The sequence below is a fragment of the Cynocephalus volans genome, chromosome 11, assembly GCF_027409185.1.
Source record: "Cynocephalus volans isolate mCynVol1 chromosome 11, mCynVol1.pri, whole genome shotgun sequence".
NCBI classification, from domain to species: Eukaryota; Metazoa; Chordata; class Mammalia; order Dermoptera; family Cynocephalidae; genus Cynocephalus; species Cynocephalus volans.
Genome location: NC_084470.1, coordinates 65,108,960 through 65,135,425, shown reverse-complemented (window position 1 = coordinate 65,135,425; position 26,466 = coordinate 65,108,960). Strand labels below are relative to the sequence as shown.

General features: G+C 43.8%; 1 protein-coding gene across 1 annotated transcript in view; it reads left to right on the top strand.

Moving 5' to 3' along the window:
• ERC2 (ELKS/RAB6-interacting/CAST family member 2) overlaps positions 1-26,230 on the top strand; it is a 799,084-nt gene extending 772,854 nt beyond the window's left edge. The window contains exons 19-20 of the mRNA XM_063113405.1: positions 23,048-23,268; positions 26,109-26,230. Of these exons, the coding sequence (XP_062969475.1) occupies positions 23,048-23,268; positions 26,109-26,230 (343 nt within the window). The remainder of the gene's footprint in view (positions 1-23,047; positions 23,269-26,108) is intronic.
• The last annotated feature ends 236 nt before the right edge of the window (positions 26,231-26,466 follow it).

Below are 26,466 nucleotides of genomic sequence, written 5' to 3'. Positions count from 1 at the left end.
AAACTATCTGTTTTAGTGCATGTGGATCTTCCTCATCATTTTCTTTCTTTCTTTTTTTTTTTTTTCTTTTTGTCTTTTTCGTGACCAGCACTCAGCCAGTGAGTGCACCGGCCATTCCTATATAGGATCCAAACCCGCGGCGGGAGTGTCGCCGCGCTCCCAGTGCCGCACTCTCCCGAGTGTGCCACGGGCTCGGCCCTTCCTCATCATTTTCTAATAGCTACAGAAGGATTAGATGGAATTTCCCTGCCAAGGTTTATTTAACAACTTACAGTTGATGGATATTTCAGTTGTTTTCCATTTTTTGTTATGACAAACAAGACTGCAGTAAATAATTTTGTATATAGTTTTTGGGCATGTGTACAAGTATCTCCATAGAATAGAGACCCCGAATTTTAATTTTCTGCATGAAATGGATCTGATAAGCTGGTAAGAGCAAGATTGGTTGCCAGTTGGCAAATACAATGAGAACTGAGTCTTCAGTTTCCTAGCCCATGCTGTTCTGTTTGAATTAATTCAGGATTTCCCTAAGAGTCCTCCATGTTCAGACCCTGCTGGCTGACATTTTGAAGTCTGGAGTCGAGCTTCATAGATTAAAAACTTGAGATTGACAATATTTAAATACTTTAAAATGGTATGGACTTTATTGAGAAGAAAGTAGAAAATGGAAAAAATAAAGAGAATTTTCCTGATAAATGGATTAAAAACTCCACACTGAATAGAGCATTAGTCTCCCAAGAAAGGAGGTTGGCCCATTCTTTTTGAAAAGAGCATTTTTTATGTTTTTCTTTCCAGCTAAGTCAACTCCACAAATAGCCACAACTAAATACCTCATGAGTGTGCTGTGTTGGTATGGGTTTTGTTTCAGATTTTTAAATGTAACTAACAGGGTGTGGTAGGTAGAATTCTGAAGAGGTCACCCCCAAGAATCCCTCCTTTGGTTATTCAATCAAACCCTAGTCCACGCACTGGGTGAAGGGACTTTGTAGATGGAATTAAGGTTATTAACTAGATGACCTTAAAATAGGGAGAGTATCCTGGATTATTCAGGTTGACCCAATGTAATGACATTGGCCCTTGAAAGTGAAGGAGGAAGGCAGAAGAGGAAAGAGAGGAGATGAGGCAGAAGGAGAGTCAGAGAGATCCCAAGGGTGAAGACAGAGGAAGGTGGCCACAAGCAAGGGAACGTGGGTGGCCTCTGGAAGCTGAGAATGACTCCTCTCCAGCCACCAGCAAGGAGAGTCCTACAGCCACATGGAGCTGAATTCTGTCAGTGACCTGAACGAACTGGGAAGTAGATTCATCCCCAAAGTTGACACCTTGATTTTGGCCTTGTGAGACCCAGAGCCGAGAACCAGCTGAGCATGCTATACCAGATTTCTGGCCTACAGAACAGACAGTCAATAAATGGATATTTTTTAAGTCATTAAATGTGTGGTAATTTGTTATGACAGCAATAGGAAACTAATATACAGGGGTTCAACCACATCCATGGGTTGGACACAGCAGAAATGGACCCATAGGGCAGTCTGTTGCATTTCTTACTTCCTAGCATCTGAAGCAGGTGGGGCCCAATGTTGTAATATGAAGAAGATTAGCTTGCATTTTCTGTGTGCTTACCATGTGTTAGGTGCTGTGCTGGGTCCTTTATGTGCATTCCCTCTCTTATTTTTCACAAGAGCCCTACAAGGATTGGTGCTTTTATTATTATGCCAATTTTGTAGGTGAGGAACCTGAGGCTCAGAGAGGTTAGGTAACTGGGCAGGGGTCACATGGCTTATAAATGGCAGGGCTGGGACTCAAACCTGTGTCCTACAGGACATCATACCCAACATAATGCACATGAATGCTATACTTCATGGTGCACCACCACAATCAAATGTGAAGCTGATATATTTACAGATATAAAATTGCTGATATTTAAAATCTTGCTGTATACAACTAAGAATGCCTTTCAACACATAAATCCACTTGACCTTGTTTTAATGTCCTTGGAATACTGCACCACGAGATGCTGAGCAAGGAGAAAAAAATCAAAGTTGGATGGTCAAGGAAACAGGAGATTCTTCCCCCCTTCCTCAAGAGCACGAGCACACTCCAAGCCAGAGCACAGCGCACACTCTTATATTTCTTTTCAAATCCTTGGAGGTCCCACATGTTCTAGATTGTGTCACAGATTGTGCTCTCTTCCCCGCAGCAGGCACTCAATTCCAGAGGTGAAAGTTGTGATGGAGACATTTTTATGCCTTGAACATAAACATCAGGAGCCAAAAGGAATATCGGGTGGAGTAAATGCGGTGCATAGCTGACATTTTATCTGGGGGTAAGGGATGGCGGGGGTTGATGTGCTGATTTGCCCTCAGTTGTCTGTACAGAAAGTATGACCTCAAATTCAGCCAGTGGAAAGTCTGAGCATGCAATAAACTCCTTCTGATGCTTATTCATTCACCTGTTCAAGCATGTAACAAATATGAACTGGGCTTCTGTATTGTGCCAGGGTTCACACTGAAGCTGAGGATACAGTGAAGAACAAGATGAGTTCCATGTTCATGGGTCTTCCAGTCTAGTGAAGGAAGCACAGAGAAGCCAACGATTTCAGGACAGCATAATAGACACGATGAAGGAGTAGGCACAGACTGCCACCAGAGCATGCGGGAGAGACACCAGACCCAGACTCAGAAGACAGAAGTAGTGGCACCTACACTGGAGCCTAAAAAAAAAGCAGGATTTGGCCAGGCACAGAGCAGGTAGGGGACAATGTTCTAGACCAAGGGAATGTCATGATCTAGGTCTGATCTGGAAACATACATGTGTATGTAAATACATCTGGAGAATAGAAGGCAAAGAGACAGAATGGCAAAGAATGAGGCTGAAGACGTCAGGAGGGGCCGAGGTCAGAAAGTCCTTGTACTATGTCAAGGAGATTGCACTTTCTTATAAGGTAGCTTGGAAACCACTGAAAGAAAAGGCTGAGCAGTGACATGGATAGATGCGGTTGCTTTAGAAGGATCCCTCTGGTGGAAGAGTCAAGAATTGATGGAGGAGAGTGAGTGGAGGCAGAGAGGCTACTGAAAAGCTAGAGGCAGTGGTAGGTGTGAAGGAACGGCGGGATTAGGGACAGAGAAGGGGAGCTGGATTCCAGAGATACCTGGGTAGGAGAGTCAATGGGATTTGGTTGTGTGGCGGAGGGAGATGAGTGAGTCCAGGATGCCTGCCAGGCCCGACTTGGCCAGGGCATCATCCAGCTATCATTCTGAGTGGACAGGCCAAGTTGTGGTCAGCAAAGGAGAGATGGGATTGTAGTTTGCAATCTGTGAGAGGCCTGAGGAGTAGGGGATCAGCCAGGAAGCAGATCTTCCTTCTATTGCACTAGACAGCTGGGAGCACCTCTGTGGATGGGCAACTTGGGGATTTAAGAGCAGGTAACTCTTGGTTGTTTTGAATATGCTGACAGAAGAACAAAAGCTTTAAGGAAAACAAAGCCCAACCCCTTATGAAACAGGAACTGATACAGTTTCAAATGCTTGCTTTTTCTCCCATGCTCTTGTTTTCTGTGGAGAAGGATGCCTTGCGTGTTGAAGGTGGCAGGTTCAAGTTGCTCTATGGGCCTGGAGAAGGGTCAGTGCAGCTGTAAGCTGTTCACCGCATGTGCCCTGACATGCTGTGACGTCTTGACAGGTGTCCTGACTCTTGGTCTTGACATGTCACATCAGGGCTGCCAGTCAGCTGAGACAGGGCTGGAAGATCCTGCAGGCCTGGGGCTTGGTAGCACTTGCTTGGTTAAACACTTGTGGCTGCTATGGCTAAGCCCCATGGCAGGCTGACAGATCAGGGCTACTCGGATCCACTTACAGTGATGGTCCTTCAGTCCTCTTCTTACTACTATAGTTCTGCAGCAGGGGAGGGAGATCTTCGTGGGCAAGTGTGTGGGATATATTCAGTGCCGGGCAGTGATGTACAGCTATCTGCTGCTTTGGTCCGCCCATTATTTGTCTCCCCATCTCCTGATACCAGCAGCCAGACTTTCTTTAGGGAACTTCTTTCAGTTTGTGCAGTTCTAGTGCAGTTACCTTTTACCCAGTACCATGTCAGGTATGGGCACAGGACTCAAGCCAGCCAATCAGAGTCCACTTTCCCTGGACTTGATCACTCAGACGGAGCTATTCCTTGATTGGCACATAACCGAGCTAGGCCAATGAGTCTCAGTTCGAGACTTTGCATTAGGGCTGTTGAAAAAGAAGTGTTCATTCTATGGAATTGGAAGCTGGAATGATGAAGTTTGGGGTCCAAGGGGCCAGAGGGCCACAGTATGGAGAACTACCTGAGAATTAAATCGAAATGAAAAGGAAAGTAGATATGGGGGGGGGGGGCAGAGACAGATCCCTGGAGACATCATTTGAGACCCTGAATTCAGCTGTGCCCAAAGCCAGCATAGTCTGAATGATTTAATTACAAGAGCCAACAAATGCCTTTTTCCATAAGCCAGTTTAAGTGCAGATGAATAGAAATTTCATCCATTATTGAGTCCTGGTTCAAGTCAATTAAGCCAGTATTTGTTAAGCTCTATGGTGGGAGTTATACTTCAGAACTGTAGGGAACACACGAGGCATGATATAATAACAGCCATAATAGTAATTATTATTATTGTTCCATTTATTGAAACTTTCCCGTTTTCAGACATTCCTCAGCACTTTACACAGATTATTTCATTTGACCCTTACAGCAAATCTTTGAATTAGAAATAATTATCTGTATTTTATAGAGAAAGAAACCTAGACCAGAGAGGTAAAGAAATATGTTCAATATAATAATAATAGTGAAAGAGTGAGATATAGTCTACTATGGCCTCAGACTCTGTGTCCTCACCACCCTGCTTTCTTGCTTCCTTCCCTTGAGTGGCTCACACTCTGGTCATGGAGGCATAAAGAAAACATACTGGGTACAGCAGAGCAGGTGAGGTGACTCCCTCCCACCCCAAGGACTTTAAAATAAGGGAAATAAGATCTTATAGCCACGAAAAAGAAATAGAATGGATCAGAGTAGAGATTTGCAAAATTGCCCTACAGAGCCAGGACAGCTTCCAGCCAGCCAGGCTAGGGCTAGCTGCCTGAATGTCCTGATAGCAAAGAATAAATGGTGTGTCAGAAGAGGTGTCAGCCAACCATGGAAGCAAAGAGCAAGGGGGTCAAAGAGGAGAGTCTTGGGAATGGACATCCTAGCACTTTCCAGGAGATGGGTGCCACAGCCAGAGGTGGCCAGACCATCTCTTTAGGGAGCTGGGAGAGAAGGTGGGGCCCCAGAATCCAGCAGTCATTCTTCCCATGAAAGCCACCACTCCCCCTGGGCCTGCTTCAGCCAACACGCCCAGTTCTGGGGATGCCATGCTTTTCTTCATTATGACCTCTCCTACCCTCTTTTAAAACTTCTGCTTCCCTAGAGGGTGTCTCTGTAAAGAGAGGACTGTTCTTGCCACATGTAGGCAGGCATTCCAGGTTCTGCAGTGATGGTTGAATGTCACTGTAATTTAAACTGGCCTTCAGAGTCTAACTTGGTTTCCCTTGTGAGTTCCTACAAGGAGGAACTGGGTTGGTTAGAAGCTGGCAAGGCGTTGGGTCCATACATCTGTTAGAGTTCTCCATATAAAATAATCATAAGTCTTCTAATTTACAATGTTAACTGCACAGGAGCTGGCTACTTTGGAAGCTGCCCTTTTGGAGATGAGTTTCCTCTGTGTGCTGATAGGGCAGGTTTCAGAACCTGCCAGACTCAAGGCCAGGCCTGGATGATAGCACAGCAACCATTTAAAGTGCTTTCTCTCATGTACATACCTATGCCTGGATGAGAGAGGCTGAGCAGCTTTGCAGACAGAAAGAACATCATGTGCTTAGGAGTTAAATGAACTTGAACTTGAATCACAGCTTCACCATTCCTAGCTTTGTAGATAAGCTTTCCACCTTTCTAAGGCTCAATTCTTTATGTAAAACATGAGGACAATAACAGGACCTGTGTCACAGAGTGGCTATGAGGACTAAAATGAAAAAGAAAAAAAAAAAAGAATGCAAAGGGTTTAGCAGGGCACCTGACATAGCTACACTTGTTAGCTGTTAGTGACTCTCTTGTTGCTGATACCATTGCATGCATGGCACAACACACCACTCTGACCACATACTTTTCTATGTATGGTCCAGGCCTGAGTGTTCCATACAGTGACACAGGCCATCAGGAAGGCAAGGTGTCTTAAAGAAAGAGAGCACCTGGCTTTACAGGTGGGCTCGTCCACCCAACTGTCTGCAGGGTCCAGACTGGAAATGTCAATGAGGGAAATGGGTCAGCTGGGACGGGTTGGACTGCATATTCAGGCCTGGCTAAAGAGGCCTCACAAGTCAGCTCCCACCCCACATGCCATAAAGGAATGCAGGCCCAGTATAGCCATTTCTGTGCATTTTTCATTAAAGCTAAGAATCTAGGTTTCTTTGTGAAGTCTCCTATTTCTTACATGATAGCTACTAATTTGAATTCTTTTAAACATTCTTCAGGTCCAACAACTGGCCTATGAACCAGAAACAGTCTTGGGCTTTAATTTATGATCTCTGTCTTAAATTCTGGGTGGGATTGGGGTAGGAGATGTCTGAGTTTGGGTTCCCCCAGAAGAAGATCCTATATGACAAGGAAGCAGGACAAGCAGTTTTGGGGGAATGTGATCCCAGGAAACATCGATGGGGCAGTGGGGCGTGGGACAGGGATAGGAAGGCAGTCAATAAAAGGGGGATTATCTAGTCACCACTGTGGGTGACTGGTGACTCGAGTTTATTCCTGCTGGGAACTCTGGGAGCCAGTGTAGACCCTGAGTCACCCCATCCTGGGGTGAAGGAGCTGGGATATGTATGTACGCACTCCTGTCAGTCATTGGCTGCTGGCTGTTCCCTGGGGACATCAATACCCTCACACTCCTCACCTGCCATAAGCCTGTGCCACTCAAGCTTTGAAGGCCAGAGGGGCCCAAAGGCAAAAAAGGCATGTGATCGTAGCTGTAGTTTGGACTGTGCAGTGAGGCCATGGGTGGGGCACCTGCAGTGTCAGTGGGAGAGGAGCAGAAGGAAGCAGAGTCAGCACCAGCTACCACATTAACAAGTGTTCTAAGCATCATCTACCTCAGTGATTAGGGGCAGATGGCAAAGGTCCTCGCACTGGCTCCACGTGTCCTGTCAGATGAGGCTTCCAACACCTGCCTCTGGTTTCCTTCTTGTGCCAAAGCAGAAGTTGAGGCTGGAAAGAGATGTGAGCTCCTAGCAGGAATGCCCTCTTGCTGTGCCTGCCTGTCAATTAGAGAAAGATCTGCGAGATTCTGTTCTCCTCCATTATCTTCTACCGGGGTCTCCAGTGGCAACTCTGCAACCGTTTTCTGCAGAGTGATTCAAATTGTTTTATATCTCCTTAGCTGCCAAGTACAATGTCATAAGCAATAAATAAATAAATTGTTGGCCTATATGGAAAGCATATTTTGTCCAGATGCATCCTTGAAACTTCAGCCCTGAAACATGAAAGTCAGATTGGAAACCACATTCCCAACACTCGGGGGAAAGAGGCTCTTGTGGAAAATCTGTTTGATTGGCAGTTGCTGCCACCCAGCACCCAATGTGTGTCCTGCTGATAGGCCAGGCAGCACGCCTTCCAAAAGGCTGAGCATTCAAGGGGATGTGGCTTGCCAGTGTTCGTGCTTAGCATGGGTGGCTCTGCTGGACTGCCTGGGGTGAAGGAGGAAGCAGTCTTGGGGGTTGGTTAACTGAGGAGCTGAGATCTGTGTGTTCCTTTTGACCTCCTCCTGATCAGCTGAGTTGGAGCAAGCTTCCTCATCAAGAGGGCCAAGTTTAGCACCCTTTCCTGGGGTGCAGTCTGTTCCCAGCTATCTTGACCTTGTTGACTGCAGAGGGCAAGGCCATGGGGCAGTTTAATGAGAAATGAGGAGAAAGAGAAGGGAGACCTGCATGGTTGAAAAGCATGAAGAAAGATGGTGGGCATGATTTATCTGGGCTGGCCTGCCCAAGATGGAGTGGGCATTCTTAGACAGGGTGTAGGCCATCCAGGAAGGCAGACGTGACCTTGATGGCAGGAACTACCAGGTAGAGCTCGCCAGTGGTGACTTGAGCTGCCTGTGCCAGCTGGCTGGGAACACTTTTAAATGTCATCTTGATTGCTTTTTAAATTAAAAATACATTCTCATAAACAGACTGGACAAGGACGAAGTGAGAACTGAAAGTTCCCCCTGCAACATCTCCAAATCGACTCCCTCTCTGTCCTTCCAGAGATTCTTCCAGGTTCAAACACACACACACACGCACACACACACACACACACACACACACACACACACACACGCACATACACAAATTTTTATAAGAATTGAGCTTGTACTATGCAAATTATTCTATAATTCCCTCTTTTGCACTTCATGTATTATGGAAATCTTTCCACATTAGTATAATCTTTTTCATTGCTTTGTGGTGCTCATTTGATAGATCACAATAATTTGTTAAAATTTTTACGGTGACTTCTTAGATTGCTTTACAAATTGCTAGCCTATGGTAAGCAACCAAAAATAGCTGATGCTGTTATCATTATTGCAACAAGGAGTAATATTTCATTGCCTTACCTGTTGAATTCAGTATAATTTAAATTGACTATGGAGGAATTCATGAAAAAAATGATTATAAAAATGGTGGTTTTAAATAGGTATATACACGAGTAAAAAATATATATGTATAATATAATGAAATTCAAGAGAGATAACACGCTGTCTGGGTAAAACTAAAGATGTCACTGAGTTATTTTTCTCGAATGAATTCCTTTACGCACCACCAAGATTTAACTTTAGGCTTGTATGTGTTCCTTGACTGACAGCCCAGCTTGGTAGCTAAGTGTGAGGCTACTGCAAAGTAATGTAGATGGTTAAGAATACAGGCCATGGACTCAGATACCAATTCTGATACTTTCCAGTGCATGGACTTGATGTGCTTAACTCTCTCTCTGCCTCAGTTTCTTGATTTATCTAAGCAGAACAATGACATGTACTTCCTAGGGTGGTTGAGAGGACCAAGGGAGAGTATGCCTATGAAGCTTTGGCCTGGCACTAAGTACCTGCCCAATAGTGGTTGGAAGAAGTAGGAAGATGAGTGTGATCCCCAGCAGACAGCAGGTGTCTGGTCAGGTGTGTATGCCTCAGGAGTTTGGTCCATAAGAATCCACCTTCATAGGTGCTCTCTGTCTTCTCTCAGCCAGATAGTTGAAAAAAAAAAAAAAAAAAGGAAAATAAAATGAGTGTAAGTAATCTTTAAGGACAATAGTCAACTGAAACTATTCCAAAATGCCTTAGAGGTTGTCGCAAACCATCAGCTATTCTAGACCAGAAACAGAACCTGATTTCCAGTTGTAGATGATAAATAAACACACTGTGTTGCCCTTTACAATGAGTGGCTATTTTTTTAACCCATGCAGATGTGTCCTATTTACATTGAAGCTGTCATACAAATTAGCAAAGGCCCACAGAATCTGAAAGAAGGCAGGCTTCAGGCCCTGAAATATTCACAGGAATGGAAAATGGCTTATCCTCCTCCTCAGCTGGGGTGTTGCAGTCCTGGTAGGGACTGGGAAGAACTGAAGAGCTTTTCCAGGCCAGCAGAAATGTTTGCTGACCAAGCAGGCTTTGAAACTAATCTGCAAGGCTGGGTAAAATGAAGCACCATGGGTTTGGAGCTGCTGCAATTTCAACTTTTTTGCAATCTGTGAAAAGTCCTGAATCTTTAACAGATATGAAAATCTCCTCGTTTGGTACAAGCTTACGCATGGCAGATGGAGTCTGAATTAAAACACCAATTAGAGAGTAATGGATGATCTCCTATTTCTCTGTGTGTAAGGTTTCCTTGGCAAAATACTTGCTTGGCTATACTTATCAGACTTAATGCTTATCAAACCCCGTGTATGGGCTGCGAGAGAGAGAGTATGGAGGCCTGAGACACAAAGTCCAAACAAGGGCTGAGAGGGTATTAAGATACCAGGTTTTTCAACCCTTTCCATAGACTCAAGAGATAAAGGGTCAGAGAGGTGAAAGGTCCCTCTCAAGATCCCCCAGCTGAGGCCTGGGACTAGAACCCAAGATGCAGGGCTTCCACTAAGTGCAATTTCCACTAGATCACGTGGCTTCCAGATGCTCTTTCTCTTGGGGGAACGTGCATGGACAGAAAGATGTAAATAATTTAAATGTAAGCTTTAAAATGCTATGGCTGATCTCTCCTGGAGAGAAAGCAAATCCCTGATTGTGTGAGTACAGAGACGTTTTGGTTCTGGAAGAGCAATTCGCTAATTCTCTAAGCACTACAGAGGACCTGCCAAGGGCCAGGCTCTGGCGAAGGCCTAGGACTTACAGAATGGCACATGTAGGTCCCTGCCCTTAAAGCAGTGAGGACAGAGTTGTATACGACATCCTCTGAGAGGAGCCATGAAGGGCTGCAAGAATAAAACAAAGAAGTTGGTTTTTCAGTGTTGCCTATATGATTCAGGGAAGGCTTTATTTGACCTGGATCTTGAAGGGATAAGAAGGATTTTTCGTGGGAGAGAGTTTGTTCATTTATTCAGTAAATTAAAATTTATTGAGCACCTACTTTTTGTCAATCTGTGTGCCCAGTAAAAAAGCAGTAAATATATAGCAGCAAACAACACTCTTCCCTCATAGATATTACGTTCTCTTGGGAAGAGTCAGAAATTAAGCAGGTAAATAAACAAATAACTGATTTTAGATCGTGGTAAGTACAAAGAAGGAAATGAAGCAGAAGAGACCAAGGGTGAGTATGCCGCCTCAGATAAAAGGGTCTGAAAAGCTGATGTGAGGAGGGGACACCTGGGTTGAGAAGGAGCCAGCACAAAGGAGGCCAGGGAGGTGGTGATCAAATGAGAAGTGGGGAAATGTGGTGGGGGTGGAGTTGGAAAGGTGGGTGGTAGCCAATTTGCACAGGGCCTGTGAGCCAGACTAAGCAGACCGAATGTTTTTCTAGGAGATATAGAGAGCCATGGGAGGATTTGGAGCAGGAGAGGCCATGCTACATGGGCAAGGAGGCAGAGAAGCATAAAAATCAATGAGGTGAGAGTGGAGTTTTAGTGGTGGATTTGGGGCTCCCCAGAATGCTAGGTGTCAACCTGAATTCCACCAAGCCTTTCTGCTTTAGAATCATAAATAGTCAGAACTAGAAGACAACCTGATCATTTTGTTTCACAGTGAGGAAGCTGAGGCTGGGAGAGTCCATGCATGTAACCAGCTGGCCCAGACCCGGGAGCTGGGATGCCCAGTCCTGTGTTCCTCCCCTCCCTGCCTCCCTACTTCCCTTTTTACCCACCTGCATGTCTTCCAGTGATGTAGATTTAAAATCTGTTCCCCATCAGACATTTCAGAGAGGGCTTTTGTGATTTGTTTTTAGTACTGTGTTAAAAGGCAGTCACCTTGAATGACTTCTGCTTGACAAAAGTGTCAGCATTGTCACCGCCTAGTCCAAAGAGCAGTGGCACATGACGGGGGTGCCCTGGCTCCAGGGGGAAAGGAGGAGGAAGGCAAAGAACTGTTCACCAGAGCTAGAAGTCAGGTTCAGCATTGCTCCTGACTGACTGTGGGAAAGTCTCCTTCACTCTGGACCTTCACTTCTTTATGGATAAAATGAGAGGATTGGGACGTAGGCATTATTAAAAAAATATATATATATTGATTCCAGGATTGGACAGTTTTGAACAAACAAGTTAAGTAATTGTCTACTGCAGGACTTCTCAGAGCTTTTACTATGCTAATGAGCACTGTCAGACTCCAAAAGGGAAATACAGACTGATGCATGTCACAGATGTATTTATGCACATGTCCCTGGACTGCTTGGGGGAGGACACTTCGTAGAACTGTGCTCTTTAGGACCCTCTCAGGGAACTGGTCTGTGAGATAAGCCCAAGGGTCTGAGATGGGGCACGAAAGGGAGCCTTTTCTGGTTGCCTAGCCTTGTTCAACAGTGGCACAGAGTGGCAGGTTGTCCAGTGTCTTGGTGGTGTGTGTCCCCCCTCTCCTGCCCCACTCTCACCTCTTCTCTATTGCCCACCCTGCAGTGACCCACAAAGACTGTCTTCTGGAGAAGCATGAGGACAGAAATAGCCTCTTTCCCTTGAGGGCCCACTTGGAGCTATTTGTGTGCTCCAGCCCCTTAAGACTGCTCCTGGCCGGTGCTAGAAGGTGCTCTTCTGGTAGACAGGCTCTAGGTCCTAGGGTCTTTCTTTTTCCATGGGGTGTTCTCTGGACCTATCCTTTTTTACATTTTATCTTGTTGCTCATGTGTGAGACTCATCTGCTCAGCAACAACCATGCAGACTGGAGGTCTCTCAAGTGACCCTCGGAGGCAGCTATCTGCAAGACACATTTCTGTGGGTCCCACATAACTGTCATCCTCGTCCTAAAGTCCCCTGTTTGTTGAGCACTTACTATGCTCCAGGCAGCATGTACTTTTTATCTGCATTAACTCAGTCTCCTGGCAGCAGCCCTGTAAGGTGTGAGCAGTGTTATTATCCTACTTGTACAGATGAGGACATGAAGCTTGGTCAGGTTTAGTAACTCCCCAGAAGGCTCACAGCCAGCTCCTGGAGGGGCTGGAAGTCCCACCCAAGTCTGTCCTCCAAGTCTGTGCATTTGATTGTTGTATCACCTTGCTCTATTAATGTTTGGACAAATGGAAGGTGAGTGAATGAATGAACCTGTGAGGGAAGGATAATCCCCTATCCCACTCCCATCCCACCCCCAGCTTCTGGAAGCTTGCCTGGCCCTGGGGGAAAGCAGACATGCCTCTGTTCAGCCACCACCTTCTGTGGCCCTATTGTCTGTCCCTTTCCCGTGTCCCTCCCCCACCAGGGTACAAGTAGGCAGCAGTACCCTATGGCAGGCCATGGCAGTTGGCTGCCCACAGCCACCAGGCCATCCCTGCAGCAGTTTATATGAGCTCCACCCGCCAGCGCACACACAGGGTGGAGCGGGGCAGCTGCAGCTGGACCCCCAGCCGCCACACTTTCAGCTTGCTGGGGTTTGTGCTGCCTCTGCTGAGTTTCTCACCAAGAGGAGGGCAGCTGTTCTGGGATTGAAACATGAAGAAAGATGGGCTGAGATCAGATAAGCATCCCTTCCCAGGCAGACGTACCTCCCAATTTGCAGGCCTTTGTTATATTACTAGCAGTTAAAGAATGTTGAAATGGAGCTCTAGCCTTGATCTGAATTATAATCTCTGAAGCTGTATTTAAGTCTACCTAAAGATATTTCAATTTGCTATCTCTCTTTTTTTTTTAACTCTCCTTGGCTCAGAGCACACTTGTATCCCTGCAGAACACAGAAAGCCGGGACGTATTTCTTAATGTTTTACATTACAATGTAAGTCCTTCTTATCCTTTGATGATCATATTTTAACTTTCAGTCAACATATTTGTGGGTGTGCCTGTGTGTGTGTTATATATAAGTTCACTTTTATACAAGCAGCATTAGCTCCTTTTATCTTTTTTTCCCCCCAAAGCCCTACTTGTAAGACTACATTCAGCAGAGGATTAATCCCCAAATAACTTAGTTCAGCTTTCGCAGCTGCTGCCAAACAGCCTCTCTCCTGGACTGGTGTAGACATTGTGGTGGTTATAATTAACAGTTCGTGGGGGAGCAGGGGGTGTTGCAGCCCACGGAACCAGAACTGGGAAGGGGAGACCACCAAATACTAGTGAAAACTGCCAATAGAAGAGCTTACAGAGGATTTTTGTTGGAAGAGGACAGGTCGAGGAGGGGGAAGAGGAACAAGAAATGTGTCCTTCAGCAATTGGCTAGTGGCGAGCTGAGGAGGAGCATGAGCTGGACAGGCCTCTTGGCGAGTATGTTCGTGTCTGGGGGGGGAGGGTTAAAGTGTGTGTGTGTGTGTGTGTGTGTGTGTGTGTGTGTGTGTGTGTGTGATAGAAAAGGGAGCATATCTTTTAAGACTGTAGGTTTTAAAATTAGATTTTGTTTGAAGTCTTATTTTTCACTTATTACCTCTGTGACTATAGGTAAATTGCTTGTAACTGGCCTCTCTGTGCCTCGGTTTTCCTATCTGTAAAATGGGGATTCATTCATTATTCAGAAAATATTTGTTGGGTGCCTATTCTGTTCCAGGCACTGTTCTAGACACCAGGAATTCAGCAATAAAGACAAAAGTCCCTGTCCTCATGGAGCTTACTTTCTACTAAGGGAGAAACCTCACAGGGAAAGTAATTAGGATTAAAATCAATTGTGCCTGTAAAATGCCTAGCACAGCATGTGGCACACAATAAGATTTTGGTAAAAAAGAACAAATATTAACATTATTATTCAGTAGGTTACACTTACAAAGTGACAACCCCCTCCCTTCCCAGAAAAACAATCATGTATCTAAATTACACCATTTTATTTTACAAACAGATTTTTTCCTTAGAAAGTAACATAAGAGTACTTTGGAAAAGTATGCTCTGTAAATGTTTTGCTAGCTCAGTCAAAACAGTGTATCTTTGTACCAGACATCTTGAGGGATAAAGATGCTTCTTGAATGGGTTTTTGCAAAGGAAGATCAGCTCTCAGGTGACAGCTCAGACATGACAAACTGGAACAATACAGAAAGGAATGCGTGAACGGGTTGGATTAAGAATTGCAGAGCAATTACTTTCTGCAAACTGATACGCAAAGAAAGAAACAGGCACACCTTGTTATCCAGAAACACAATAAGCAAAAATTCACTATTACAGAATTGCAGAATAGGCAATCCCCTACATAAAAGTGGGTTGTTATTAAAAAGGGGGATGGGGGCGTTGTGAAATTGGTTTGGAATGTGGGCCTCATTTTCCACTAGAGTAGAGTTCATGGACTGATCCTCAAGGGCTTATTTAACCTACAGTTGCCTGAAATGTATTATTTCCCCCTCACCAGCCGCTATGTTCAACTCGGCTTTTATGGGAGAAGACATTGAAAGGGCCCTCCTTTCCCTGCACCACCATTGTACCAGTTTGTACTAACTATCCAGGGATTCCCCTTGGATTCCTCTTATCCAAAAATTCATTATCCAGGGCTAGTAGTTAAAAGGCTGCAGGAAAGCTAAAGTTGTCATAACACTAAAACATTCTCGAATTAATTGACCACTTATCAAATTAGCCCCACTGAGACGTCCTTCCCTGTTTAATGCCGGGCCTCCCACTATGGTGAGAGTCAACTCTTTGTGCATCTGTCTTTTCTGGATTATCTGGATCTTTTCAGCCTCCAGAAACACAGTGAAAATAGATTGCACAGCACTTGCAAGATGAAGCAGCAAATTTTTCAAAAGATGCAAGGTTTTATCAAGTTAATGAAAGGGACATTGGAAACCAGGTTTGTCTCACATGGAAATTCATTAATGAATGAAGGTAACTTTTTATCAATTAAAAAGAGAAAAGTCAGTAAGCATGATGACAGCCCAGAGGCTTCAAAGTGCGTGATTAGATGTTAGAGGCTTACAACAGGTCCTTGGAAAAATGGTATACGTCTCAAATATTTTTGCAAAAGTCACCCTTTCAATGACTGCACTGAAGAAAGTAAAGGATATCACATCATGCCCTCATACCACCTAATTGTGAAAAAAGGGGCCAAATAAATATACACTTATTTTATTGTTTGTTCTTCATAGAACTAGTGAGATTGAAATTATAACTTAAATTTTATTAAAAATAATATACATATACTCATTTTCCAAAAATTTTAGTCTCTTTTTTAAAGGTAAAGTCTCAAATCTCTTTTCTACTATCTACTATGAAATTTTGGTCCCTATAAAAGTGGGGATGGGAAGATGCCTTCTTGCCAGTTTCCCTCCAATAAGGAGAATCTATGTATTTAAATTGGGCAAGTTCTCACTCTAGATGACCACTGTGTAGACATTCTGAATTAGGGGTAGTGGGCAATATGGGAGCAAGGTATTCATCGATCTAATGGTCTCTCTGTCTATACTGGTGATGCTTAATCTTTTCAAGGTCATGAGCTCATTGTATGGAAAACATGATGATAACTGAGGACTTTCTCCCTAGAAAATTCACAAGTGCAAAGTAAATTTCAAGAGATTCACATATGCTCTTGATGTCTATCTGTGGATCATAGATACTAGATAATATAAATAACCTCTAGTCTACACTCCTGACTCCCAACATATATTATTTATTTATCATACATATCTCATAATATGTTGCTCGTATATAATGTAGACACACACACACACATGCACATAGATTTAAGCACCTATTAAGTATGAGAGCATGTTATAGACTTTTGTCTTTTTTGTTCCTGACAGTGACCCTATGGGGTGTATAATATTGTCCTAATGTTACAGATGGAAACCTGAGCCTTGAGAAAAGTCAGGTAACTTGCCCAAGGTTAGTAAGTGCTTGGTCCTACATTTCAAACACTTGGGTTTTCTGAGGCTTAAGCCCACACTTTTCCTATGACATCAGTTCAACTCTGTGTGTTCACATACCACTCTAACTCTTACAAAGTCTTTCCTTTTTACCCAAGAAATGAATTCGCTGTAGAACAATTACACATTTTAAGTCTTAACTTTTGAAGAGTTCTCAATTCTCTTTTATCTTAAGTCAAGGGAAGGGCAGAAGTGATTATTATTCTCATTTTACAGATGGTAAAAGGGAGCCACTGAGACTTCAGTGACTTGCTGAAATCAACCAACAGGTTGGCAGCTCTCTAATGCTCTAACTGGAGGTGCCTGGCCAGCCACGGGGCCTGTGCACAGGGCCATGCTGCCCTCCCATGCCCACCTTCCTCCTGGTGTCTTTTTGACCCTCCCTATTCTATCCACAAAGGCCTCCTAATCATTACATATCACAGTCACACTTTAACCAACCCTAGCATCCCAGAGTCTGGAGAGCATTTGTGAATTTGGTCCTCATTATTTTTTCCAGTTATCTTGAAACCCAGAGACCAGATATTTATAGCAAAAGCTGCTTTGTATTAGTAATTCAGAGTCTCAATTGTATTTAAATTTTAATATTTATTTTTCCCTAAATATTTTGTCTTTAACATTAGATGCCAACTTACGTATCATTTTACAACAAATGGGAGCCACAAATTTCTCCAAAGATACACTTGATCAATACTATGTCACAAAGTAATGAGAAAATAATCACACCTAAACTACTCCGTGCCAGACACTGTGTTAAGTGTGTTGTGCGTATTAACGCGTTTATTCTTTACAGCGAGCCTACGAGATAGGAATTATTGTCATCTCCACTCTACAAGTGAGAAAACTGAAGCACAGAGAGCTTGAGTCATTTGCCCAAGATTGTGGAATTTCCATGCAAATTTTTTCAAGTCCAGTAAAATTCAACTCACTACAATAATAACAAGTTCCTTGAAAACAGAACCATACCCTAGAGGAGGCATTAGAGACTCTTTTTTCTAACACTGTATTTGCCAGAATTCTGTATTCACACGATGACTGATGCTTTATAATGATTACCTCAAGGCAGAATAAGATTTTGAAAAATCTTTTCAACCATCAAGGAAATATCAATATCTAAGAAGTATTTAAGGAAAGGTTAGCCGGGCTTTTTATTTTTTGAAAAGTTGCTTTCTAAGTCTGTAATGATTGCTAATCTCATTTTTTAACTTGCAGTCCAATTCTCTGGAAATACTCCTTTAAATGAAACACATTCATCTTCCAGAAAAATAGTTTATTGTATAAATATATGTCTAATTTTAATCTGTGTCAACTTAATAATAACTTAAGGAGAAACTGAAAATTCAGCTTCACAAGACAATCTTTAAAATAACGTTCACTTTGACAAAAAATTATTATTAAATTATTATTTAATCAAAATAAAGAGCTTAAAGGCTTATATGTGACTAAAAGACACCCATAGTTGCAGGGCTGTGCACAAAGCTTTGTCAGTCAGACCTGCCTTGTACCCTGGGACAAAAACAAACTCTGTTTTAATGTGCACTCGCCTAGTGTCAGGTAGACCTACTCCCAGTGCCCCACCTGCAAGCACAGGTAGACCAGCACTGCAGAAAAGCTTCTCGAAGCCAAGCAGCCACTTCCTCTAAATTTACAAGAGTAAATTTCTGTGTCATATTTGCTCATGAAAATATAAACCCAGGTAAGTAAAGTGGTAACCCTCATCTGTTGCTGAACTGCTTAGCCTCGAGAGTAAAACCCTTCTAAATCCATATGCAATGTGGATTTAACAAGTCAGCTCCTCCTCTCCTCTCCCTTCTGCACCCGACGCAATGGGATATTTGGCACACTTCGGTATGGCATTGGAATGGCACAGTGAAATTATGTGGAGAGAGCGTATCAGTGTAGAAAACAAAATTAATCAATTAAACCTCTGGTCTGAGGAAGGCATGCGAGCCAGAGAGAAAATCTGGGGTAAATGGGAAGAGAGACTGAACTGAGCATGTTCCTCTTGGGAACGGAGGACAATGGAAGACAGCTTTTCAGGTTCCATGTGTCTTCCTCTTTACCTGATGGTGTAAGGAGGAATCTCTGAAGTACCCACAAACTTCCAGCTGTGCATATTCCTCATTGTTTATTCCTTCAACACACATCGAGTGCCTACTATGGGCCAATGGTGTGTTAGTGTGTGTTAGTGCAGCAGAAAGTATCTACTCACCAGTGCTTTCTCCTTCTGGGTAAGGGAAGATTCTATTTCCTCACCATGCAGCTGGCTTCTGGCCAATGGGATTTGAGTGGAAGTGACGGGCACCACTTCTATTCTTCATCGTAAAAGATCCCTCACAACTCTATTTGTGCTCTCAGAAGACATTTAAGACTACTTGAATCAAACTGAGAAACTTATTGAGCTAGCAAGATGGGTGAAAAAAGATGGCTAGACAGTGAGTACACAGTTTACAAAGGCACCAAGGTAGCAGAAGGTGGAAATTTCTGCTCTTCTTTTACACCTTTCTCATGACAAGGAAAACAGTGGAAGGAAAAGCAGGGAGGGGTTAGGAGGAAAGGTTCCTGTGCTGCAAAGAACAGGAAACTGTACAGGCTATCTGAAGCAAATGGGATATGAAGTTGTCAGGACTCTTACATCCATTCAACTATTTTTTAAAAGGGAGGATGGGAAATATATTGGCTCTTATATTTGAAAAGTCAAAGCAGGATAGCTTCAGGTATAGCTGGATCCAGGAGATAAAAAATGTCATTAGGACTCTGTCTTTCAACATCTTTTGGTTTTGCTTTCCCCCAAGGGCATTTTACTCTCCAGCAAACTTCCACCAGAAGTTTAACCATAAGAAAGAAAAACAGTGCTGACAGCCGCAGATGTTTATATAACACTTTGGATACACCAGAAGTATGGAAGCCTCTCTCTCCCAATAGTTCTAGAAAAAGTTCCCAGCACTGACTCTTGTCACGTTCCCATTCATGAACCAATCACTGTGTAGCTAAAAATAGGACATTTTAATTGACTAGCCCTGTGTCATGCTCCCTCCCCAGGATCGGAGAATGGGAAGAAGTGTGATTCCCCAAAGGAAAAATCAGGGTGGTGCTACAGAAAGAAACTGTACTGAATGATGAGCAGGAAAAAGAGCATCTGCTGTGGAGGATTTGTTGAAAACCTGCAAGGGACAGTCACAGAGTTGAAGGGCTAGGTGTGTAGCTGAGCTGCACAGGACTGGATCTGGGGAGTGCAAAGTCAGGATGTTTGTCTTTTGTTTCCTCGTCTGTTCTTCTGCCCCCTCTCGTTTGACTCCCTCCACCTTCATCATGCCCTTTCCATAGCCTGCACGTTCCCACAACCGTATCATGGACTGACTCAGTCTTGGAATCCCTTTTTCTCAATCCCCAGGGGAGGAAGCTCATTGGTCCATCTCAGAACCAAGTCAAGCTACAGGTCACTGGCCAGCTTTACAGATGTATTTGCCTGAAGCAGGAGACCTAATTTGGTATAGTCAACTTTACAAGTTAAGGCTGATCAAGCTGTTTGTGGGGTTTCTCTTCTCAAGGCTGTGGATAAGGTAGAATCTTTAGAAAGGTATGGCAGAGAAAGCAATCATTTATGTCAAGAACAGTCAGAAACGTGCACAGGATCAGGCTGCAATACCCTTCCTGGAACGTGAGCCTTGTTGAAACGCCAGGAATCTCATTCCTTGACAAAGACAGATGGACCAGGAATGGGCCATCAAGAAAGCAGGAGGGCCAAGTTAGTTACCAAGGAGGCAGACAAAGAATCAAGGCTACTCCAACACAGCCACAGATTTCTTCTCCTGGGGAGGTGAAATGCAGCCACACGACCTGTGAATTGTGACATCTTTTCATATCAGGCAGGACAAGATTTCCCAGGCAGGCTTTGTAAAGTTGCTTCCTCTGAGTTTGACACGGCTCTCCTCGCGGCTCCAGCCCTCTGGGGATCTGCCTCCTTATCAGAGGCAGCGGTGATACCTTGAGTGGTCACCACCTCTTCTCTGCCAGCCTTGGTCCAAGTGTGAAAACATCTGCTTCCTGCTTTTGATAAACTCATAAGCAACCCAGGGCTTTAAGTAAATAATTTTATTAGAAACACAAATTAAATGTATGCACGCACACATCCACACACCCCACAGAAACTAAAAGATCATAAATTTGTAACGTTGATTGAATTGTATTTGGATGAGTTAACAGCAGGGGAGAGTTCTTCTAAATATGTTTCAAAATTAGAGTAGGCATTGCACACAGGCGATCTTTCTTGGCTGATGTAGATTTAAGTTGACAGAGCTTTCAGGCCAAGCAAGATGTTAGATCTCTCCCAATCATTTATTCATTTGTTCATTGATTCAACAAATACTTATGTGTCCTTTATGTACCAGCATCTTCTTCTTTGGCCCCAGCCTATCCTTTCTCTCCCTTCTGTAAGCTCCCTGGACTTCTCTGTGGTTTGTGTCCTGGTCCCTGGCCTCCTGGATATGAATACACTATCTTCCCTGGCATCAGCAATTCCTTCCCTGAAGTTCTGCCTGGATCCCCAAGATTCATGCCCCTACCTTGAGATAGTTCTCTTCTCTGTCCATTTGGTCTGGGGACATGCTAACTAACACTACTTCTCCCTATGGATAAGGGTCTTCTAGCACCTGGACCTAGTCTCCCTAGATGTGGGTGACATATTTCCATGTTGTTTAAGCATCAGATTCTGGGCACAGCCAAAGTCCTCTTGGACCCAATTCACACATTCCTGTTTTTTTCTTTGAGAACTACCTCCAGCTCTAGATGCATTTGCAGAGTCAGATAACTCACTGACCACAAATCCAATGAGCAATTCACCTGGCTTCCAAGGCATTTCTCCAGGGTGTTCTCAACTCTCAAGTACTGTCAAGGGAGATGTAGTAGGTGGTGCTTTTTACTAGGGACCATTCAACATATTGTCTTCAACATCAAACTCTATGCTACCCGCTGTCTACAGCAAGGTAAGATGGGGGCCACTGTGTGAAGGTTGCAGCTGTACTGTTAATACTATTCTAATGTAGTTTGGTGAGTAAAAATAAAGAAAAATATTTGAAGTTTTCCTGATTTCCTTTTAGTTTTTAGAACAAAGTGGTAGTGATTAGCCAGCCCTATCCACCCTTAAGGAAGTCAATTTAAAGCCTGGTAACCAGCCAACAACATAAAAGTATTTGAATGCTGTGTATTTATTAATTAAGGTATTTACTTGGGGGATGGGCAAGGACTCTGGTTCCTGTTCATGAGGTGCCCTTTGGCGAAAAGACTGCAAACTCTAAGGTGACTCTTTGGGGAATCTCTCTGAAGTAGTAAGTCATTCATGGCCAACCTTTTAATTGTAGGTAATAATAATTCCAATAATATTATTAAGAACCACCATTAGCTCGGGAAGGACTGAATTCACTGACGTAATGCCAAAGTTATGCCCAGCGATGACTGCTTTGCCGAGCCCTCGGGGGAATAACTTTCATAATCCATTGAAAAGTTATGAGCTCCTTGTGCTTGCACCAAGAAAGAAGTCAGCGTTAACCATTTGGGAAGCCATGTAAAAATGGAGAAAAAGCTACTTGTGCTTTTAACAACTTAATTAATGGCTGCAAATGGAGTTAATTCTCACAAAATCCCCATGGAGGAGGTCGGGATGTGTGTTGACAATGGAAAATTATCCTGATTTTATAGGTGAGGGCAATTTCCAGACACTAGGAACAAACATGCTCAGGGAGAAAGAGAAAAGATGACTTTTTGTTGTGGAAGGAATGGGGCCTTGGGCCAACAGGCTCACTGTCTGGGTTGGGACAAGGGAAATCATTGTGTGGGGGAAACTGAATGGAAGAGAAATCTGGGTTAAGGGGCCTAACGGAATAGGGCTTGATTATTGCTTTTGCCGTCTGTTAGCTTTCTGACTTTGGGCTAGAAGGGTTAACCTTTCAGAACCTTAGTTTTATCATCAGTAAAATGGGAAAAATAACAGTGACTAACTTGTGGAGTTGGAGGGGTCGGTGAGATAATGTATGTCAGATTCTTAGCTCAGTGCCTGGCCCACAGACAGTTACTACTGTCTATATCCTCACTGTTTTTCTTTATTAACTAATTCTACAAATACATAATAAACATCCACAATGTACCAGGGACTGTGCTAGATATAGAGAGCAGTTTCTTTTGAGTTTATTGTCCAGTAAAAACAAGTAAACACGTTAATAAGTACAATGCTTGCAAATTGTACTAAATTTGAAAGCCTGGTTCCAGTGAGCACTCAGCAGATTAGAGCCACCATGTGCAGTCAGGGACAGAGAGTGGTTTTTAAGAACTTGGACTTTTGAGTTGGTCAGACCTAGGTCAGACCAGTGTGGGTGCCAATCTCTGCTCCCAGTCTGGTCTTTGGGCAAGTCCTCCATGCCGTCTGAGCTCCACTTCTCCCTCTGTACACAGGGGTGGCTCTGGGCAGTGCCTCGAATGTGACAGGTGCTCAGCACATGGAAATGTTACCTCAGCAAAGCCCCAACCCATCCTTTTAGCAGGTCTGGCTGTCTTTCCATCTCCCACAGTACAACTCTGTACCCCAGGTGTAAGGAGTGTGAGGAGGAACTGCATGTCCACGTCTCTGCCCAGACATGGACGAGAGACTTCCTATCCCCATCTCTGAGGATCTGGACAAAGGAGGGCTGTCAGTGGTTTGAGAAGGAAAAGAAGGGGAGCATTCCAGGAGGGCCTTTGGCCTGCCGGGGCCTCAGCCACAGGTCTGGTCCCGGTCCCGAGGAGGAACTGGGTGCAGCAGGGTTGTTTACAGGATGGGCAAGTCCCCAGGAGAGGGACTGGGAGGCAGGAGTGACCTGGCATACCTATGAGTCTAGGATGGGTCCTGCTAATGGTGGTGGAGTGTCACAGGGTGCAGCTCGTGGTTGGAGTGAACCTGGGAGGGACTGACCTCTCCTCACTTCCTAGTTTCCCTTTGAACTATTGGTCTAATACTGGGTGTGTAAGTCATGACTGAGCACTTATTTTGAGAGTCAGCTCTGATTTGTCTTTAGCAAGCTAGGCCTTTAGAATAGGGGTCTGCAAACTATGGCCTGCAGGCCAAAGCCAGTCCCCTGCCTGTGTTGTAAATAAAGTTTTATTAGAGCACAGCCATCCCTATTTGTTTATTTTCTGTGGCTAGTTTCATGCAGCAACACAGAGGCAAATAGTTGTGACAGAAACTATATGGCCTGCAGAGCTTAAAATATTTACTGGCTGTCCCCCTTACAGGAAAAGTTTGCCAATGCCCAATTTAGAATATTGCCATTTTGGTAAGAAAAGATTCATTCATTGATCCATTCATTCATTCATTGCACAAATAATTATCAGTCACCTAAGTGGTGCTAGGCCGACAAAAGTGTCCCAGACATTGTGCTGATCCTTGTAACAGCTGTGTGAGACCATGATGTTATTATCCCACTTTGTAGAGGCTGAGTGATTTTCCCAAGGACAGAACCAGGACTGGAACCAGGCCTGTTAGTTTCCAAATCCTGCCCTGTCAACCTTAGTCTTTAACAATGTGGCCCACGTTTGTCCTTTATCTCCCCCATCAATATGGATGACTATGAGAAGGGTAGACAGATAAAAATGTTGAAAATAATTTTTAAAAAAATCTCTGATGGAAACTGTTGCCATTTAAAGTGATGGGAGAGTGAAGTTGCTACTTACTTGGCAGAGCCTCGGCTGAGTTGAGATAATTCTTCATTGTGCATGGTCCTGACCTTGCACTAATCGCTTCAAACACTATCAAAAAAATTATCTGAAAGTGTTTTCCCTCATAACGATATGATTTCACCACTGATGTTGATAAACATTAAAATGACATAAAGCATTTCCTGTTCCAACCTGACAGAGATCTTAGAGGATTTGTCTAAATATTAGCATACCTTTAAAATAATCAGCGAGTGATTATCTGGATAAGAGGTCAAAAAAAGGATGTTTAGAAAAAAGAAATAGTAGAGTGCAGGTTTACCCTTTCAGAACTCTCCAAGCTGCTGTGGGAGAGGGCATAGCTGCCCTACTGCTTTAACAGGTTAAAAATGAGCCACTATTAGTGAGCAGCTGAGATTGCATTATCCTTTTAATCTCATTCCAGACGTGGCTTTCAGACGTGGCCAGCGTCTCCGTGCGATATATGCAACCCACAGTTTCTAACTGGAAATAGGAGAGCACCATATTAGCCGAATGGGCCATGCTGCCTTCTAATGACAATTTATGAAGATGGTTTAATCTTACAGTCTAAGTAGAGGTTCTACTGACAAGTTCTCATATGAACTGATTAGGCTTCCCCGGTAGACATTTTTATCAGACTGATTCATTCCTTTGGAAGAATGCTGGCTTTTACATTTTTTTAAGAAGAGATTCCAAATGGCTTGTCAAGATTACATCTTGCATGTGAATCTCAGCCAGGATTATGTTACAGCCGGGACTGACAATATTTAATAGGTAGAATTCAGGCAGGATTGTAGAAATGGCGCAAGCTGGTCCCAATAAATAGTAGGAGTGTGCATGTACGGTGTACGTAGATCCAAAGTAGCTTCAAGGCAGTCTGTGCATTGGATATCCTGGGAGAATGCATGGAAACATAAAATGTAATTTTCAAAGAAAATAAATTACTTCAACTTTTGTCTGTTACTTATAGTATAAGCATATTCTTATAAACTGTCTTCATGTCTGGGGCATTCCATGACCTGAATTCCTAACCACCCCTTCAGATCTGCTGTAAAATCCACATGGTTGGGAAGAGGAAGGAGGCAGACCCTTTTGTGCTAAGCTGGCCTAATGCAGAGGTCTTGGCTGCATTTGATAAGTGATGACAAACTCACCACATCTGAAGGGGCTCCTTTGGAATGGCAAGTCCCCTGATCTTGGAACTCAAATGGAGCTTCTAGCAGGCCATGTGGGAGGCAGGTGGAGCATATGGCCTTTCACATCTGGGACCCTTGACTATGAGAAAGGAAAGGGGTCTGGAGGGATATGCATCAGAGTTATCTTTGCATTGATTAAAAAGTATCAAGGACAGTATCCTCTAAGTAACCTTTTTTTCTTTTTCTTTTTTTTGCTTTTGAATGAAGGATGAAAGAGAAAGTGCATTAACTGTTCCTGGATTCAGTAGAGTGTAAGCTCCATAAGGGCAGACACTCCGTGCATTTTCTCACTGCTGCAGCTCCAGGGTGTAGACCTGTGCCTGGCAAAAAGTAGGCATGCAATAAAGATCTGTGGAATGAATGAAAGGCCACTGAGCATTCATGCATGTATCTGCTCTGTCAATACATGTGAAGTGAAACACCTATAATGTGCCAGACATCTAAATAAGGAGCAGCCCCTAAGGAGCTCATAGTCCAATAGAGGGAGACAGACAGGCCAGCCAACAGTTCCTATCTTTTCAGACTCTTGTGGGCCAGGGACATGGTGTTATTTTATAAAATCCTCACACATGCCAGTGTGTCTACTGATTGATAATTAAATAAATATAGTTGACTATTTTTCAAATACATGTAGATTTGGTGTAGCTGATAAAATACAAAATAATTTTAAAGGGTTAATGTATTCCTGATACTTTTTTGTCATCATGTAATTTTTCACCTGTAGGTAATGAAATCATCGTCACGAGAGGGTCATGGAACTTTGTGCCACATAAAGGCAGGCGGGATGGCAATGGAAAGAGCAACCTGGGTGTGTGCCCCACTCCCACCAAGGCCAAAGTCTCATGATCCTTCTTTCCACTGCCTGTGTGCACGCTCTTTCCCGCAATGCCACCTCCAACCCCACCCACCTCCTTGGCTCGATTAACTCCAAGTCATACCCACCCTCTGCTTCCTCAGGGAGAACTTCCCTACCTGCAGCCTCGCCAGAACCCCCTACTCCATGCACTCATAGCACCACGGCCTCTCCCTCGGGCTCCTCATGTGCTTTGTCATGTTACCACTATTTGTGGAATTCGGCTGAT